This window comes from Oryctolagus cuniculus, chromosome 11 (genome assembly GCF_964237555.1).
Source record: "Oryctolagus cuniculus chromosome 11, mOryCun1.1, whole genome shotgun sequence".
Taxonomy (NCBI): Eukaryota; Metazoa; Chordata; class Mammalia; order Lagomorpha; family Leporidae; genus Oryctolagus; species Oryctolagus cuniculus.
Window position 1 is genome coordinate 118,951,120 of NC_091442.1, and position 17,670 is coordinate 118,968,789.

General features: G+C 64.2%; 1 protein-coding gene across 2 annotated transcripts in view; it reads left to right on the forward strand.

Moving 5' to 3' along the window:
* MPPED1 (metallophosphoesterase domain containing 1) overlaps positions 1 to 17,670 on the forward strand; it is a 63,223-nt gene that overhangs the window by 8,705 nt on the left and 36,848 nt on the right. For both annotated transcript variants that reach the window (XM_070053021.1, XM_070053022.1), the window contains exons 2-3: positions 2,423 to 2,733; positions 7,691 to 7,872. In XM_070053021.1, coding sequence (XP_069909122.1) covers positions 2,510 to 2,733; positions 7,691 to 7,872 — 406 coding nt within the window. In that variant the 5' untranslated portion in view covers positions 2,423 to 2,509. The remainder of the gene's footprint in view (positions 1 to 2,422; positions 2,734 to 7,690; positions 7,873 to 17,670) is intronic.

Consider the following 17,670-nt stretch of genomic DNA (forward strand, 5'->3'; position numbering starts at 1 on the left):
ACGCCTTGCCGCCGCCTCTTCCGGCACAGTCCCCTGGTGCGGCGGGCAGGCTGGCACCTGCTTCCCGGGGGGCAGGGCTGGGCGCGGGACCCTCCTTGCCCCGCGGCTGTGCCCAGCCTGGCAGCCCCTGGGGAAGGGGAGACGGCAGCCACTTAGTCTTCAGCTGAGTCCTCTTGGTGGAGGCCGTGCTGGGCACCGCAGAGTCTGGCCAGACGCACCCTGGTTCATCGTCCCTGCATCCCTCCCTGTCTGCATCCACCCATCCGTCGGTCACCCGTCTCCCTGCCCCCTTCCACAGTTCACTGATTCGGTGTTTATTCGGGGGTAGGTGGGATCTGGGAGGCAGCATCCGCTGAGCGCCTGCCGGGGGCTGGGCTCCGGGTCTGCACCTGTTTCCTCACATTCTCCACTCTGACACTGGGATGCTTTTTCTTCTATCTTTTAAACGGGGGGACAGGCGCTCTGGGAATTAAGCCACTCACTCAGAGGCCTGAAGCTGGTGCTGATACTGCCGAGTGAGTCAGGGACACCTAGGCTCCGCCCTCGGGACACAGAGCCCCCTGAGGCCCCCTGTGTGGCTATGGACCCGAGGTGCAGGGGCTGGCCACGTGCTGGGTGTGGGTGGGGCCAGGCTGTGCAGGCCTCCAGGCTGAGGGTCTTACAGGGGTTTCCCGCAGGTTGGCGGCGTGATCACCTTGCGATTGAGGACACTCTGAGTTCTCCTGGGCTCTGGCAGATGCAGCCGGCTCTTGGAGCCGGCCCCTTGGTCCGTACTCTGTGCCCCGGGATCTGGTGCCCCGAGGCCCACGCTGCACCTGCAGGCGGCAGCCCCCCAGTGCACAGGGGCTGTGCTGCACCAGCAGGAAGCGTCCCAGTCCTGGCGTCTGTTGGCCGAGTGCGCGGTGCCTGCCACCGTTCTGTTTCCTTATTTCTCTTGCATGCCCGCCTTGGCAGGTGGCGTGCCAGGGTGGAAGCCATGTTCCAGGAGGGACGCCGAGGCTTGGAGGGACGCTGAGGAGTTGCCTTCAGGTCACCCGGCACTCAGCGATGTGCTGGGGCTCAAGCCCACATCCGGTCCCGGCAGGCCTGGCTCACAGCAGGCAGTACCTTTGGTGTCCCACACCCTGTGGCCTCCCCGGGGCTTCTGGGAGTCCCCGTGACTCACGGGCCCCCACTCGGATACACTTGGAAGCCACTGCCAGGACGAAGCCCGGGGAGAGGCAGATTTTTGTCTCCTTAGGGATGTGCTGTGAATTCAGGTGTGGTTTTTGGGGGTGGGGACAGACGGGGAGCATTTTACCTTGTATGGGGTTGATGGAGATTTTTTAAAAAATTAATAACCCATTTCTCCTTTGCACATAATTAAAATGTTCTCCAGTCTCTAATTTTTGTCATTTTCCTAATCTAATTTGTTTTCTGACTGTGTCGATTCTTCTTCCGAGCACAAAGCAAAGGGGGTTTTTCTTTGCTCAACGTGACTGGGCTGTGACTGTCCAGGAATAGTTTAAATTACATTATTTTCTCCTTGGTTAAATCCAGTGCAAATGGAACCATCAGAAGCTCTTAATGACCAAAACCTTGAAAACACAACCACACACAAAACAATCTTCAAGGCGTTTCCGACTCGCACACTTGAAAAAGAATCCTTAGGGAAGGGATTGGGGTGGGGCCGGAAGGGTGTCGGGCGGGGTCTCCCCCACGACGCCTGTGTCCAAGACGCTCTGACCGTGAGGCGCCAAGGGGCACTGCCATCCAGGGAGGAGAGGAGCGGTCCGCTCTCCCCAGCGGGAGAGGTGAGAGCCGCGTCCCTGCCTTCCCAGGGCCGGCTGAGCCAGGTCCGCCGAGCCGCCGGCCAAGGGGCCTCGGGCGTAGGAGGCAGGCATGTGGGGAAGTCCCTTCCGGATCTCTGTCGGCTTTTGTCGAAGTCGAGGAAGGAATTCTCGGCCGCGCCCACTGCACCTGCTGGGGCTTGCAGGGGTGTGCGTGGGGGTCCGCGGGGAGGGGTGGGGCTGGAGGGGAACCTTCCCCCGACCCTCCAGCTCGGGAAAGTACAAGTGAGCCTGTTGACACAACAGCCGCGTAGCCTGGCCGTGTGGGGCAGGGGGATCTTGGGGGAGGTGCGAGAGCAGACGAAGAGATTCCCACGTGCCGGCCCCGCGTGCAGCCGGGCGGGCGGGCGGGCTTTTTATGATTTTTTCTCCCTGTCCCCTCCCTCCCTTCCCCTTTCTTTTTACCAAAGTATATTCATCAAACTGCTGAGTTGGAAAGATTTGTAATGAGTTTTTGAGCTGTACGACTGTGGTTTTTTTTTCTCCCCCCCCCCGGCCCCCGCCCTCTCCCTCTTTCTAAATCTTCATCTGACATTAAATAAAGCAAATCCCAAACAGATTAACTGTCGCTCGGTTCTGCTCCGTCTCCCCAGGCTGTTTGCAGGTCTGGCGGGGGGCCGGGCGGAGGCGGCGGCGGCGGCGGCGGCGGTGGGCGATGCCCGGGCGGCCCGCCCAGGTCCATGTGGCACTCTAGGTGGGATGCTGGCGTCCTGAAGGCCGAGGCCCTGGCCCTCCTCCCCTGCGGCCTGGGCATGGCCTTCTCCCAGTCGCACGTGATGGCCGCCCGGCGACACCAGCACAGCCGGCTCCTCGTGGAGGTGGACGAGTACAGCTCCAACCCCACCCAGGCCTTCACCTTCTACAACATCAACCAGGGCCGCTTCCAGCCTCCGCACGTGCAGATGTAAGTGTGGGCGGGGGGGGGGGGGAAGGGGGCGGGCCGCCACAGCCCCGGGTGGGGGAGGGGCCCCTGGCTTCCGGCGTGTTCCCTGCTCCCGGACTGGCAAACCTGGGCAGCCCTAGTCCTGCTCCTTGGCCAAGGGAAGGCGTTGCAGAGACGTTGACACGAGGTGACAGGCGCGTGCACGCACACACGCACGTGCAAATCCAGACGACGAGGCCGAAGTGCTGTCTGCCTGGGCCCACAGCTCTGGGGCGGCTTTGAGGGGTTGAGTTCAGCTTTCCCCGGCTGTGACCCTTGGTCGGATGGACTTCCCTCGGTGTTGGGGGGAGGACTGGGTCCCAGAGAGAGGAGGGGACCTACTGCAGGCCTGGGGCCTTTGGGACCCAGTCTGGGGGTGGTGGTCTCCCCTTTGCTGCCCCCTCTGCTTGTCAGTGATGTTCTTCCGAAAGGACTTGGCAGTGGGGAAGGGTCTCCTGCCCCCAGGGCTCTGCTGGCAGGTGCAGGGGTACCCGAGGGCTGGGGACACCTGGGCAGGGCACCCCCCTCACAGCAGCGCCAAGGGCTTGTCCTCACTGCTGCCCACGGCTGACCCCTACTCCTCCCCCCTGGGTCTCCCCTGAGGCCCCGGGGGCAGGGGTGGAGGAGGGCTGAGCCCTGGGCGACCGCTGGCTGCCACGGGACCCTCCTCCTTTATCCCCGGGCGCCACCTCCTGTAGGCCTTACCTGGGGAGCAGAGGGCCCAGGCTGGTCAGGAGGCCCTCTGCGGCTCATAGAAGCTTGAACCACAGCCCGGGGCTCTGTCCGCACACAGCCTGGCGGCCTGCCTGGGGCTGAGGTCTGCAGGCAGCGTTCATCCGCAGGGCCCGTGGGCGGGCTCTGCTCTCTCCGAGGGGCCAGGGCTCTGGTCAGGGGGCAGGTGGACGGTGAGCCTTCCATGTTGCGAGCCCGCACCCGGCTGGGCTGGGTGCTGGGGACATGGCAGTGAGCAGAGATGCCTGCCTGCCCGCAGTGGGCTTGCGTGCCAGTTGGCGTGGGGGAGCGTGCCCTCCTCATGTGGGCTCCACACAGCCACAGTGCCCGGGGACAGAGCCCAGCAGCTCTCCTGTGTAGGCGGGTAGGTGGCTCCATACCTGGTCGGCCCCGCCTCCCAAACTGCTCTACGCTGTCCCTCTGCAGGTGGCTCAGAGGCCTCTGGGGGTTTGGCCAGGGCCCGGCTTTGAAACAGAACTTTGCCCAAACCCTGGTGAAGGCAGTGAGGGCATGGGGACCCATGTGGGGTCGGGTGCTTTAGTCACCCTAGCAAGCGGGCACGGAGCGTTCGTGGCACCTGCAGGATGCCACCGGGAAGCAACCATGCTGCTCGGCACGGGGTGTGGAGCTCCGGGCCCAAGTTCCGCTCATGAAGACCTGGGCTCACATTCACCCTCTTTTTAAATTTTTTTTTATTTGAAAGGCAGAGTTACAGAGAGGCAGAGAGAGGGAGAAACAGAGAGAGAGAGAGAGAGAGAGAGAGAGAGGTTTTCCATCCGTTGGTTCACCCCCCAGATGGCCACAATGGCTGGAGCTGAGCTGATCTGAAGCCAGGAGCCCGGAGCTTCCTCCAGGTCTCCCACGTGGGTGCAGGGGCCCAAGCACCTGGGCCATCTTCCACTGCTTTCCCAGGCCATAGCGGAGAGCTGGGTTGGAAGTGGAGCAGCCGGGACTTGAACCGGCGCCCATATGGGATGCCAGCACTGCAGGCAGCAGCTTTACCCGCTATGCCACAGCGCCGGCCCCTCACACTCACTCTTGAGCTGACCAGCTCGAGCCTTTTCCAGGCTTCAGCTATTCATTTGTTTATTATATATATTTTATTATATATATATATTTTTGAAAGTCAGAATTACAGAGCGAGAGAGGGAGAGGCAAAGAGACATCTTGTATCCGCTGCTTCACTCCCCACATGGCCGCGATGGCCGGGGCTGGGCCGGCTGAAGTCAGGAGCTTCCTCCTGGTCTCCCGCGTGGATGCAGGGCCCAAGCACTTGTGCCATCTTTTACTGCCCTCCCCCAGGGGCATTAGCAGGGAGCTGGACTGGAAGTGGAGCAGCCGGGACACGAGCCAGTCCCATATGGGATGCTGATGGCGTAGCGAGCAGTGGTTTGACCCGTTAGGGTGCAGGGCGGGCCCCCAGCGGGGTTAGACCCCCGCACCTGTTACACCGTCGTTAACAGGGGTTAGATCCCCGCACCCGTCGGCGGCGTGCTCAGGTGCCTTTGAGAGGCAGAGGCAGGGCCGCCGTTCACGTGTGGGTCTGACCTGGGCGCAGCCACACCTGTGGTTCGAACGCCCCCTCTCACAGACTGTCTCCGGGTCTGGGCTCTGCGCTGGGCTTCTGGGCGCCCCACGCCGCTGAGCTCCGTGGTGTCCTGTTCACGGGTGCGCCCCTCCCGCCCAGCAGGTGAACGGTGTTTTAGGAGGCCCCGGATAAGCGTCTGTCTGTAGATGGACGGTGAGATGAAGTGGGCCTGGAAGCCGCAGCTGTTGTGACTTCCGGAAAAGAACTGGCTGCAAACTCCGCATCGAGTTAGGCCGCTCCGAGCCTCGGGTCCCATCTGCAGGGCAGGGCAGGTGCCTGGCTCCGACGTCATCGGGAGGCTGGGCAGGGCAGGTGCACCTGAGTGCTCACCACGCGCTGAGCTCCCGCCCCGCGGGGGCCTCCCTGGCGGTGGGGCCAGGATTGCAGGGGTGAGTGCGTGCTGCATCCACACAGCGAGCGACTGCGCAGGGAAGTGGAGTCTCCGTTTCTCCTCGGGGATCGCTGGGTTTGCCTTCTCCGAGCTCTGAGGCCTCCGGGCGTGGGGAATCAGAGCAGAGTTAATTAAGAGCTCCGGCTCCAGCAGCAGGCCCAGCGCGAGAGCCCTCAGCGTCCGCTCGGCACTCGGCTCAGCACGGAGCTGGCGGCGGCGGGGGAAGCTGAGGCGGCTCGGGGCTGCTCTGCTGAGCTGGGCTCTCGGGAGGAGAGGGGCTGGGGCCCCAGGGCTGCAGGGCTGCCATCGCCCCCACCCCTGTCTCTTCCTTCTTTGTCTCTGTGGCTTGGTCTTTGCCTCCTGGTGGGGTCTTCACCTGGGGGAGAGGGAGAGCGGGGGGGGGGGAGGGGGAAGATGAGTGAGTGTTGGCTTACTTGTGCCCGTGTCAGCCAATAGCCCAGGCTTGCCTTTTTTTAATTTTTAATTTTTTAAGATTTATTTATCTGAAAGGCAGAGAGAGGAGAGAGAGAGAGATATCTTCCATCTGTTGGTTCATTCCCCAAATGGCCACAGTGGCTAGAGCTGGGCCAGTCCCAAGCCGGGAACTTCCTCTGGGTCTCCCACGTGGGTGCAGGGGTCCAGGGACTTGGGCCATCTTCCACTGCTTTCCCAGGCCACAGCAGAGAGCTGGATGGGAAGTGGAGCAGCCGGGACTTGAACCGGTGCCCATGTGGGATGCTGGCACCGAGGTGATGGCTTTACCTGCTGCCTGTCTTGATTGGCTGCCCTTGGCCCAGTCTGCTGTATGGGGTGGGCGGGGCTGTGGGTGGAGCCACAGTTAGCTGCCTGCAGACTGGTGGAGGAGGGGGGCCCAGAGGACAGGAGCTGGGGACTCGCGGGGAGGGAGAGTCCAGCCCCCACCTCAGTCAGACGCTGCCTCCTCCAGAGGCTTCCCAAAGCCCCCAGGGTGGGCACGGCCGGCCACAGTCCATGGCCCTGGCGCACGGCCGTCAGGCCTGGTTCAGCTCAGGGCAGGTGGTGAGCAGGAGTCAGCCGTGTGGGGCGGAGACGTGGACGGCGCTGCGCCTTCCTGGGGGACCGTCCCTCAGCCCGGCCAGCTGTCACCTGCTGGGTGCGCCCTGGCTCCGCCACCCAGGGCCAGGGCTGGGCCGGGCGCCCCTCCCGCCGCAGCTCGGGGGCGAGGTGGGCGGGCACAGTGCCCTCATACGTCTGCGCATTAGCATGCCGAACCCGTGGCTCTCATAAGGTGTTAATTAAATTTCTTTGGAGTATATTGTCTGAAAAAAAAAAAGGATAATTAGAAAGATGTCTTTAAAAGTATTTATGTAACTGATACGCCCGGCTCTCGGTTTGCCGCATAATTAGATTTGAACACAAAAACTCCTCCAGTGCGTGCTCAGCCGGAGGGGCCGCTCGTGGAAATGTCATCGCCTGCTGCTTCCGGGTGTGGAGCCCTGCGGGGCGCGTGGCTGGGGGCAGCGGGAGCCGGGCCGTGGGACAGGAGGGCTGCGACCTGCCTGTGCCCCCTCAGAATTTTCCGGGTCCCCTTGCTTGGGGAAGCGGCTGCGTTTTCCAGATGGGCAAACCCAGGCCCGGCGGTGAGTGGCAGAGCCGGGACCTCAGATTCCAGCTGTTCCCTTGCACCACCCCCGCGGGCCCCGGCCGCAGACGCCCAGAGCATTACGTGGTTCTGAGTGCCACCTGCCCCGCAGTGCCGGGCTGGTCCTGGTGACTGACGGTGGACTTGAGTCCGTGCTTCCCCCGCGGGGTGGTCGGGGTAGGAGACGACTCATTCTTGGGCTCTCGGCAAAAGGGGTCGGGCGGCGTCGCGTTGTCGAGAGGCTGGGGTGACGGTGCCACCGCACGTCCACGCAGTGGTGCTCGCTGCGCCAGCCCTTTTGCTCATCATCCCCTTGACCTTCGCAGCTCTCTAAGGTTCCCATGTTGGGGGTGGGGGGGGGGACTTTGGCTGTGGGAACAGGCTGTGTTTTGCCTGGCGAGTGTGCAGTCTGGGTTCAGACCCAGGCCCGGCGGTGAGCGGCAGAGCCGGGACCTCAGATTCCAGGTTCAGATTCCTGGGTTCAGACCCAGGCGGCCCCTGTTGGGTTGGATGTGATCTGGGTTGATGGGGCCGGGCGTCCTAAGCTCTGCTTGCACCCCAGGGTGCGCTGTGACCCCGTGGCCCACAGGGACTTCTCTCCCCGCAGGGTGGACCCGGTGCCTCACGATGCTCCCAAGCCGCCAGGCTACACCCGCTTCGTCTGTGTTTCCGACACCCACTCGAGGACGGACCCCATCCAGATGCCGTATGGCGACGTGCTGATCCACGCCGGCGACTTCACCGAGCTGGGGCTGCCGAGCGAGGTGAAGAAGTTCAACGAGTGGCTCGGTAGGTCCCGCCCACCCAGGCTGCGCGTGTGATAGGTTGCGCCTGCCAAGGTCCCGCCCGCCCGGGGCTCCTGGGATGTGATAAGTTGCATTTGCCCGGGGCTGGGTGTGGCCCAGGAAGTGATAGGTCTTACCTGCCCTGGGCCGCCTGTGCCAGGAAGTGGTGGGTCCTGCCCACTGGTCCCGCCAACCCGGGCCACACGTGCCCCCGGGAAGTGATAGGTGGCACCTGCCAAGGGTCGCCTGTGCTCCCGGGAAGTGAATGGTCCCAGCTGCCAGGGCCCCGTGCAGGCTGCCCCTTCGGCCTGGCGGTCTCTCCTCTCTGCCCACGAAGCCGTCTCCTGGGCCTTTGTCTGCACCTGCCTGAGGAGCCTTCCCCGGTCAGACCAGGACGTGACCCCTCTCTCCTGTCCCCCCCCCCCCCCCGGGCCCCATCCCACGCCTGCTGCAGCCGTGACTGCCCGTTGGTGGGAGTGCAGGACCTGGGGCTTGGCTCAGGGCTGTGCCGCCCGTGTGTGCCCAGGTGGGCGCCTGCAGCTGCTGAGTGGGTGTGTGGGTGACTTTCTGAATGGCGGTGCCGGGTGGGTGCTGGGCTTCCGCAGGGAGGGGCACCCCAGCCTCCGCGGCCCCCGGTGGGGCCTGCTCCGGTGGGCAGGGCTGGCACAGGCAGTGGCTTACTGTTCCCTGGGGACGGTGGGGGCGCTTTAGCCACCCGCACACCCCTAGGGTTTTGTCTGTGTTCCCCTCCCCCCAAATCAGAAGGAAGCCAGGGGTGCCCTGGGAAAAGCTGCCTGGCGGGGCTCACAGCGGGCGCAGGCCCACGGCGGTCATGGGGGCGTGGGTGCCTGCTGGGGGCGTCCCCCCCGCAGGTGGCTCAGCACCATAAATGTCGATTTTTCAAATGGGGAGTTCACATCCAGGGCCCCACAGGGCTGCAGCGTGCGGAGGCCGGGGTGGGTGGGGCCCTGCGTGGCGTGTGTTTCCCGGGCATTTGGCGGGTGTCACCCAGCGAGTCTCTGGAGGGTCCTGTTGGAGTCCCCGCTGGACACGAGGACAACTCAGGTTCCTGTGCCCCGACCCCGGGACGGCACTGCGTGGGGCGGAGGTCCCTGGGCTGCGGGGTCCCTGCCCGTGGTTTCCTGGGAGGAGTCGCGAGTTGGCACAAGGAAGCAGTGACGCACGGCGGCGGAGGGGGCGGGCTTGTGGCTGCAGCGTTCCGGCACTTGTGGGGCTGATTTTTTTTTCTTGTCTGCTGGGTTGTCCCGGGTGGAAATCATGAACTTGGCAAGGGCCTCTCCCTTTGCTGCCTGCAAGTGTTTGTGCCGACGTCGGCTTGGCTGGGGCCTGGGGCTTGGGCAGCCCCTCGTGTCCCGGCTGGCGTGGCGTGGCGTGGCGTGCGGGGCCCTGGCAGCTGGTTCCGCCGTGCCCTCAGCCGCAGGCCTGACTGGGCGTGGCTTTCCCTGGAGCTGTGTTTCCTGAGCCCTGAGCACCTGCCGGGTGTGGGGCCTTCACGCAGGGACCCAGACCTGGGCAGCGGATCCCAGAGCCCCCTCTCGCCCCTCTCCCTTTTGCCTCTCTGTTCTCTCTGATCAGAATTAAGGGTGTGAACGTTGGGGCCGGGATCCCGGGCCTCTTCCAGCCTGGCTGGCGTGGCAGCCACGTGAACCTCTGGGCCTTAGCCTCGTTGACTTCTTTAAAACGATTTATTTTTCTATTTGAAAGGTGTTGGGGGGGGCGGCTGGAGAGAGTTTCACCGCGCAGGTAGCCACACAGCAGCCAGGGCTGGCCAGGCCCCCGCCAGGAGCCAGGAGCTCCATCCGGGTCTCCCACGTGGGTAGCCAGGGCTTGGGCATTGGGGTGTCCTCCGCTGCTCTCCCGGCTGCACTAGCAGGGGGCTGCGCCCCCGCCCGGTCTTGCCTGCCCCTAGAGGCTCTCCTGGGAGGGAAGATGGGGTCGGGTGTTATAAACTGTGGAGTGCCGTGCAGGGCAGGGCTCCCTGTGGGAGAGCGTGGAGCCGGCGGAGGCTGAGGGGTGCCGGCAGCTGAGGGGTGCCGGCATGTGGGCTCTGCCATCTGCAGCCTCCTCTCAGAAGGCACAGGAAACAGGCGCAGGCAGTGGGTGACTGCAGGGATGGAGGGTGCAGCCTGCCCAGGCACAGGGTGACACGGGGAGGCTGTGGGTGCACAGGAACTCCCGGGGCAGTGGGGACTGCTGGAGAGAGCAGGAGCCATCTTTGGGGATCAACCGGACGCTTATGGAGGTGGCCACTCGGGGGGAGTCCTGGAAGGCCTCCCTGAGGTGGTGTCCTTGGGTGAGCGGAGGCCGCTTTGTGCAGACCTGGGGGAGGACCATGTCGGGTAGGGGGCAGCTGCAGAGGCCCCGGGTGGCCACAGGGGAAGTGGAGGATGGGGAGAGAGGGGCGGCAGTGGGCACCAGTGAGTGTGGCCTTGTGGGCCGGGAGCCTGGGCCTGTGCCAAGAGCCTTGGTTGCCGAAGGCTGGTCCGATCTCTCAGGTGGCAAGGACAGATGCTCTAGAATGTTCCAGAATTGATGTCCGGATCATGGAGAGTTATTTTCTAGTTGTCTCTTGCTCTTTGATTAAGAAAAAAAATTTAGGGGCCGGTGCTGTGGCGTAGCAGGTAAAGCTGCCACCTGTGGTGCCGGTATCCCATATGGTTCGAGTCCCGGCTGCTCCACTTCCCATCCAGCTCTCTGCTGTGGCCTGGGAAAGCAGTGGAGGATGGGCCAGGTGCTTGGGGCCCTGTATCCGCGTGGGAGACCCGGAAGAAGATCCTGGCTTCTGATTGGTGCAGCTCCAGCTGTTGGCAGCTATCTGGGGAGTGAACCAGCAGATGGAAGTCTCTCTCTCTCCCCCTTCCTCTCTCCCTCTCTCCCTCTCTCCCTCTCCCTCTCTCTCCCTCTCTCCCCCTCTCTCCTTCCACTCTGTAACTCTGCCTATCAAATAAAGAAATACATCTTTAAAAATTTTTTGAGAGGCAGGGAGACAGGCACCTGCCACCTGCTGGTTCACTCCCCAGATGCGCGCAGCAGCTGGGACTGGGCCAAGCCGAAGCCCAGGGCTGGGTCTGCTGTGTGGGCGGCAGGGACCCGGGTTCTTGAGCTACCACCTGCTGCCCCCCTGGGTCTACACAGCAGGAAGCCAGCGTCGGGAGCGGAGCTGGGAGTTGAACCCAGGCACTTGGATGTGGAGTGCAGCCATGTGAACCACTAGGCAGAACGCCCACCCTTTCTGTGCTTTTTGAAATGAACTAATTAATTAACCTGAGAGGCGGTGAGCCGGAGAGGGACTGGCTTTCCAAGGGAGCTGTACTGCTCTGCTCAGTGCCGAGAGCAGGCCGCTCCCTGCGTTTAAAGACACGCCGGCCTCCGCGGCGTCCGCAGAGCGCGCTCCGTGGGGTGGCGTGGGCCAGGGCCGGCCTCGGGTGACCCTGGTGTCACCCCGCCCCTTCCCCAGCCCGATCCCCCCCCCCCTTGATAAAAGTCACAGATTGGAAGCTCAGAGCCACCTGCTCTCCCGGCCCTGGTCTCGAGGAAACCCTTTAAAGCCGTCCAGGGGCCGCCTCCAGGTACCCAAGAGATTTAAACGACTGACCAGCGAGCCGGGTGGGCTGGGGGCACGCCAGTACCCCGCTCCCCGCCTGTGGCCGGGCATCCTCCAGGGTCTGCATTCCGTGAGGGCAGGCTAGGGGAGACGGGACCCTTGATCCGATTCTCTTTCCCCTGGCCCTGCGTGTCCCAGGTGGGATTGTGGTTCAAACACCGGCTTCACTTGGGAACGTCCAGGACGCGGGACGAGCCGCGAAACCTGCCGGGAACAGCCGAGAACTTGTCAGCCATCCCCAGCCGCCCCCTGCTGCCCCCTGCTGCCCCCTGCCACCCCAGCCCAGCTCAGGGATCCTGGCGGCGGTGGGACAGCCCGGGGCTGAGGGCTCAGGCAGCTCTGTCTGGGCCCCGCTGCCAGTGCCTCTCACTGGTGTGACCTTAGCCGAGCCTCCTTCCACCCCGAGTGCCCGCCTGTGAGATGGGAGAATCGGGCGGTCTCCTGGGACTGACGCTCCCCGCAGGGGGTGAGTGGCCGCTGCCCATTCTGAGAGGTTGCCTCTCCCAGACGCCCGCAGCCCTGGCCGTGTGCCCTGCCTGTCCCGTCCATCGTCAACACCGCCCAGGCCGTCCTGTCCCGCCCATCATCGACACCGCCCAGGCCGTCCTGTCCCCGCCCATCATCAACACCGCCCAGGCCGTCCTGTCCCCGCCCATCATCGACACCGCCCAGGCCGTCCTGTCCCCGCCCATCATCGACACCGCCCAGGCCGTCCTGTCCCGCCCATCATCGACACCGCCCAGGCCGTCCTGTCCCGTCCATCATCGACACCGCCCAGGCCGTCCTGTCCCCGCCCATCATCGACACCGCCCAGGCCGTCCTGTCCCCGCCCATCATCGACATTGCCCAGGCCGTCCTGTCCCCGTCCATCATCGACACTGCCCAGGCCGTCCTGTCCCCGTCCATCATCGACACCGCCCAGGCCGTCCTGTCCCGTCCATCATCGACACCGCCCAGGCCGTCCTGTCCCGCCCATCATCGACACCGCCCAGGCCGTCCTGTCCCGCCCATCATCGACACCGCCCAGGCCGTCCTGTCCCGCCCATCATCGACACCGCCCAGGCCGTCCTGTCCCCGCCCATCATCGACACCGCCCAGGCCGTCCTGTCCCCGTCCATCGTCAACATCGCCCAGGCCGTCCTGTCCCCGCCCATCATCGACACCGCCCAGGCCGTCCTGTCCCGCCCATCATCGACACCGCCCAGGCCGTCCTGTCCCGCCCATCATCGACACCGCCCAGGCCGTCCTGTCCCGCCCATCATCGACACCGCCCAGGCCGTCCTGTCCCGCCCATCATCGACACCGCCCAGGCCGTCCTGTCCCGCCCATCATCGACATTGCCCAGGCCGTCCTGTCCCCGCCCATCATCGACACCGCCCAGGCCGTCCTGTCCCCGTCCATCATCGACACTGCCCAGGCCGTCCTGTCCCGCCCATCATCGACACCGCCCAGGCCGTCCTGTCCCCGTCCATCATCGACACCGCCCAGGCCGTCCTGTCCCCGTCCATCATCGACACCGCCCAGGCCGTCCTGTCCCCGCCCATCATCGACACCGCCCAGGCCGTCCTGTCCCGCCCATCATCGACATTGCCCAGGCCGTCCTGTCCCGCCCATCATCGACACCGCCCAGGCCGTCCTGTCCCCGCCGCGCTGTCACCCCTGAGGTGCTGCACGCTGTGGGCACCCGGGCTCCTAGTCCAGGCCTTGGTGCCGCCTCCACCAGGGCACGGGGTGGGGGTGGGGTCATCGGTGTCTGCCTCTCCCTTCCCCCCGGCCCTGGCCCTCCCACCTCTGCATGTAGCCATGGAGGGCAGCGTGGGGGGCACCTTGTCCCCAGGCTCAGCCAGGACAGGGACAGGCACAACGAGTGGCTTGGTGGTGCCTGGGCCCGCCAGGCACGGCGGCAACGGGGGCTGGTGGAAGGCACGCTGTGACGCGGACCGGCGTGAGCCGTCACTGTGGCTGCCCGGGACCTGGGGGGGGGTTGGGGGGTTCTGAGTCGAGGCCGCAGTGGAGGCTTGTAGGTGTTCTGGCGGCTGCGGGGCTCCCGCTGGCTCCCTGCTGCCCGTGGTGCCGGCCGCAGGGCAGCACCGGGCCCCGAGGCCCCGGCACCTTCTCTCAGGCGAGGACGCCAGGCCTGGGTTCTGCTGCTGAGTGACAGCCACGTGTGCAAGGACTGTCAGCTCCACAGCCGGGGTGGCTGTGTGGCGGCTGTGACTGGCAGGGGCAGCCTCGGGCCTCAGCCCCTGCATGGCCTGGGGAGAGACGCCCGGGCCCCTCGGGCCTCAGCCCCTGCATGGCCTGGGAGAGACGCCCGGCCCCTCTCGCCTGCGCTCCGTGGCGCCTGGTGCTGGGCGCAGCCTGGTCTAATGTGGGCTTTCCATGGCGCCTCCCCCGCCGGGCCTCTTCCCCACTCCTCCCCACTCTCCTGCCCACCAGGGTGGCTCCTCCCGGGGAGCCCCTCCTCCCTGGGCCTCTTACCTCTCGCTCTCCCCGACCTGCGGAACGCCTCTGCGGCCCAGAGCTCTCCGTGAGATCCAGCTGGGTATCGTTCTGTGTTCCTCCAGATACCTCCTCCTGGGTGTCCACCAAGATTTCACACTCCTGATCTCCGCAGCCTCTGGTCGCTCCCTGCAGGCCTGTGGCCAGGTGCAGCCTGCCGTGGTGGCGTCTGGGACCTGCCCCACCAGGCTCCCTTGTCCTCTGAGGCTGTGTCGGCTGCACCTGCAGCTCCTTCACTCACCTTTGGTCGCCTGCCGAGTGCTGTGGGCCGCCCAGTCGCCGGCTTGCAGGGAGCCCGGGCGCTCTGGCAGGGCTCGGGCAGCGTGGTCCTCAGCTGGCACGGAGCGGCGGTGCTGGGCGGATGTGGGTGTTGTGGCAGAAAGCGAGGCCCGGTTTGGGGAACAGCCGGTGAGCACCCCCCTGGTGGCGTCGGGCCGGGAGGAAGCCGAGGGCCTGTCATGGGGTGCGCAGAACTTGTAATTAACTTTGTGCTGGTGCCCTGGCACCTGGCGACGCAGGAGACGATATGAAAGGGGGCTATTTGGTTCCGCAGAGCTGGGTCCTTTGGAAGGAAACCCTTAATTAGACTGAGGGAGGAGGGGCGGGAAGCGAGGGAGGACGCGTTTCCCGCAGGCCCGGGAGCCGCTGAGGTGGCTTCGCAGCCGGAGCAGGTGCCTCCTCTCCGCAGGGACCCCGGTGGAGGTGAGGGGGCGCCAGCTCGGACGCCATGGTCTGCGCCTCCGGGGCCCCCGCGGCAGGTGCACGGCAGGGCTCTGCCACTGTCTCGCCTTGTGCTGTGGTTTGGCCTCCAGAGGTGGGCGCGAGGTCCCTGGGAACGGCTGCACTGCCGGGGGGTCAGCAGCTTCAGGCCGGGAGCCTGGTGCCGGCGGTCAGGCCTCACGCTGACCGGGTTGGGATGCAGAGCCCGCTCGCTGGTGCAGGCCACGGAACACTTGAAGCCGGGGCCCCGGGCCGCTCCGGGCTCTGCTTCTCAGCAGCTGGGCCGGCTCCCTCTTCTCTGTCCCCCTTGGACAGGTGAGTCCCCGGGCCCTGGGTGACCTTGGTCCTCTCCTGATTGGTCTCCCTGGGGACCTGATCCCGGGACAGAGTCCCTGGGCTGTGGGGTTGGGGAGGGGCCACATCGGGGTTCAGCGGGGGTGAGTGCAGAGATGGTGTGAATGGGAGGCCCAGGGAGCCGACAGGACCGAATGGGGAGATCCTAGTGCCAGGGGCGTCTGAGAGGGGCTGGGCTGAGGGTCCCCAGCCATGGATTCCCTGGAGGGGGTGGGGGCTGTGACAGGGCTGTGAGCAGCCGGATGTGGTCGCTTTGGCTCAGCAAGTCAGAGAGCCCACGGAGGGCATGCCTCTGGCTGGGCATCTCGGGACTCTACCACCCAGGACAAGGGCTGCGGCCAGTGTGGAGGACCCTGGGCATGGTGGGCAGCTGGTGTGGGCGTCCCGAGGGCCAGGGTGGCTGGACTGCACTGGACGTGGCCGAGGTAGGGGGAGAGCAGCGAGGTTTGCTGAGGGGATGCGTGGTGGGCAGGGGGCCTGCTGACCTGGTTCTCACAGCCTGGCGCGAGGGGGCGTTTGTGACAGGAACGAGGGAAGCTGCGTGTTGGGATGAGAGCGCTGCAGTTAGATTCCAGCTGATGTTTGTTGGAGAGCCTGGCCGGCGCCCAGTGGACGTGCAGAGGGCTTGGAGGGGCTGGCTCCTCTGCTCGCTGGCTGGGGGCGGCGGCCGGGATCAGACGGCCTGGCACGGGCTCAGGTGGAGCACTTGCGTGCTGTTTGGAATGCTGGCGTTGTTTCTGGCGCCCTCTGCTCGGGTGTCGCACTGGCCGGCGAGCTGGAGCTGCAGAGGGCGCGGGGCCGGGGCAGCGGAAGTGATGGGTGGTGCAGCCGAGGGCTGGCACGCGCGTGAGAAGTTAATTTTCTGTGTCCTTCAGCCAACGACTCCCCCCCAAGCCAGGCTGTGTTTGAGGGACTAAAGGGAGAAAACGGACTTCAAATAAAGACGAAAAACCCAGAATGCTCAGTGAAGGCCAGTGACGCTGGCCAGCCCGTGGCGGCACCGTCGTGTTCCCGTGAAGCCCTTGGGACGGCGTGCTTGCGTGCTGCGTGTTTAGAGCACAAGGCTTTGCAGGTGTGTGAGGGTGTGCCTGTGTGTGTGTGCACATGCATGTATGAGTGTGCACACGTGTGCGTGTATGTTTCAAAAATGTTCTGCCAGGGTGTTTATCATTCTGAATATCTTCACTGGTCTAAATATCTTTTCAATCAATGACAACAAGTTTTTAAGTATCTTTGAACAAGGTAAAGACGACGCATTTCTCTGAAGGGCCTGGGCCTGGACACTCCTGCCTGGTTTTATTTTGTGCGTTCTGTCCTTCATCTGAATTTTTATGTCTCATCTTGTGTCAGAGGATTCGCCATCAAGGCTTATAAAAACAACAAGAACAGGCCGGCGCCGCGGCTCACTAGGCTAATCCTCCGCCTAGCGGCGCCGGCACACCGGGTTCTAGTCCCGGTTGGGGTGCCGGATTCTGTCCTGGTTGCCCCTCTTCCAGGCCAGCTCTCTGCTGTGGCCCAGGAGTGCAGTGGAGGATGGCCCAGGTGCTTGGGCCCTGCACCCCATGGGAGACCAGGAAAAGCACCTGGCTCCTGGCTCCTGCCATCGGATCCGTGCGGTGCGCTGGCCGCAGTGGCCATTGGAGGGTGAACCAACGGCAAAGGAAGACCTTTCTCTCTGTGTCTCTCTCTCACTGTCCACTCTGCCTGTCAAAAAAAAAAAAAAAAAAAAAAAAAAAAAAAGAGAACAGTAAGTGGTAACGTGTTGGTAATACACTGAAAGCCAAAGTGTGGTGTGTGTGTGTGTGTGTGTGTGTGTTTTGCGGGGGAATTGGAGCAGTCCATGGGAGGTACTGGCTGTCAACACCAAGGCTGTGTGTGCTCTGTGAGTGAGCAGCTGGGATCTGAGCTCCCTGGTGGCCAGAGTGAAGAGGGAGATGCAGGGGCTGCTGGCTGTGACGCGGGGGGGTCCTGGCAGCCCCTCGGGGAGACCTGCGGTCTCCGGTGTGCTTGGCGTTTGTCTCCCTCAGCTGCGAGTGCCCCAGGGCCCAGACCTGCGCCACGTCCTCGGTCCTGCATAGGCCCTCGCTGCAGCTTTTGCATTTGAATGATGGCGTTGAATGCCACTCAGTGTTCCTCAGTGTATGAACGTGGCCGTCCTGTCACTCATCTCATGCCTCCCGCCTCCCCCCACGCTGCCTTCTTTTAGAATTGATGGAAGCTTCTTTTTTTCCTCTCTATTGGTTTGGAAATTCTACATTCTCTCTTGATTTGTTTACCAGCTACTCATGAATTTTTAATACTGACTTAACGCAGTCGAAGGCTAATCAGCGTGTCCATTCGCCCCAGTGGGACCCGGGGCCCCTTCCACCCGCACTGGGCCCCAGTGCAGGCATCTTAGCTGCCCTGTTTTACTGCCCACTCCCCTTTCACCCTGCCCCAGCGTGGTTCCTGTCCACGTGACCCCTCCGTTGGTGGCTCAGTGGGTGTTTGCTGGGCACGGCGATGTGGCAGTGAGCGAAATGTGGTCCCTGCCTCCCTGAGGCCTGCAGGGGGTGGGGTCAGGCCCTGGGGTCACAGAGGGACAGGGAGGGGTGGGCGCTG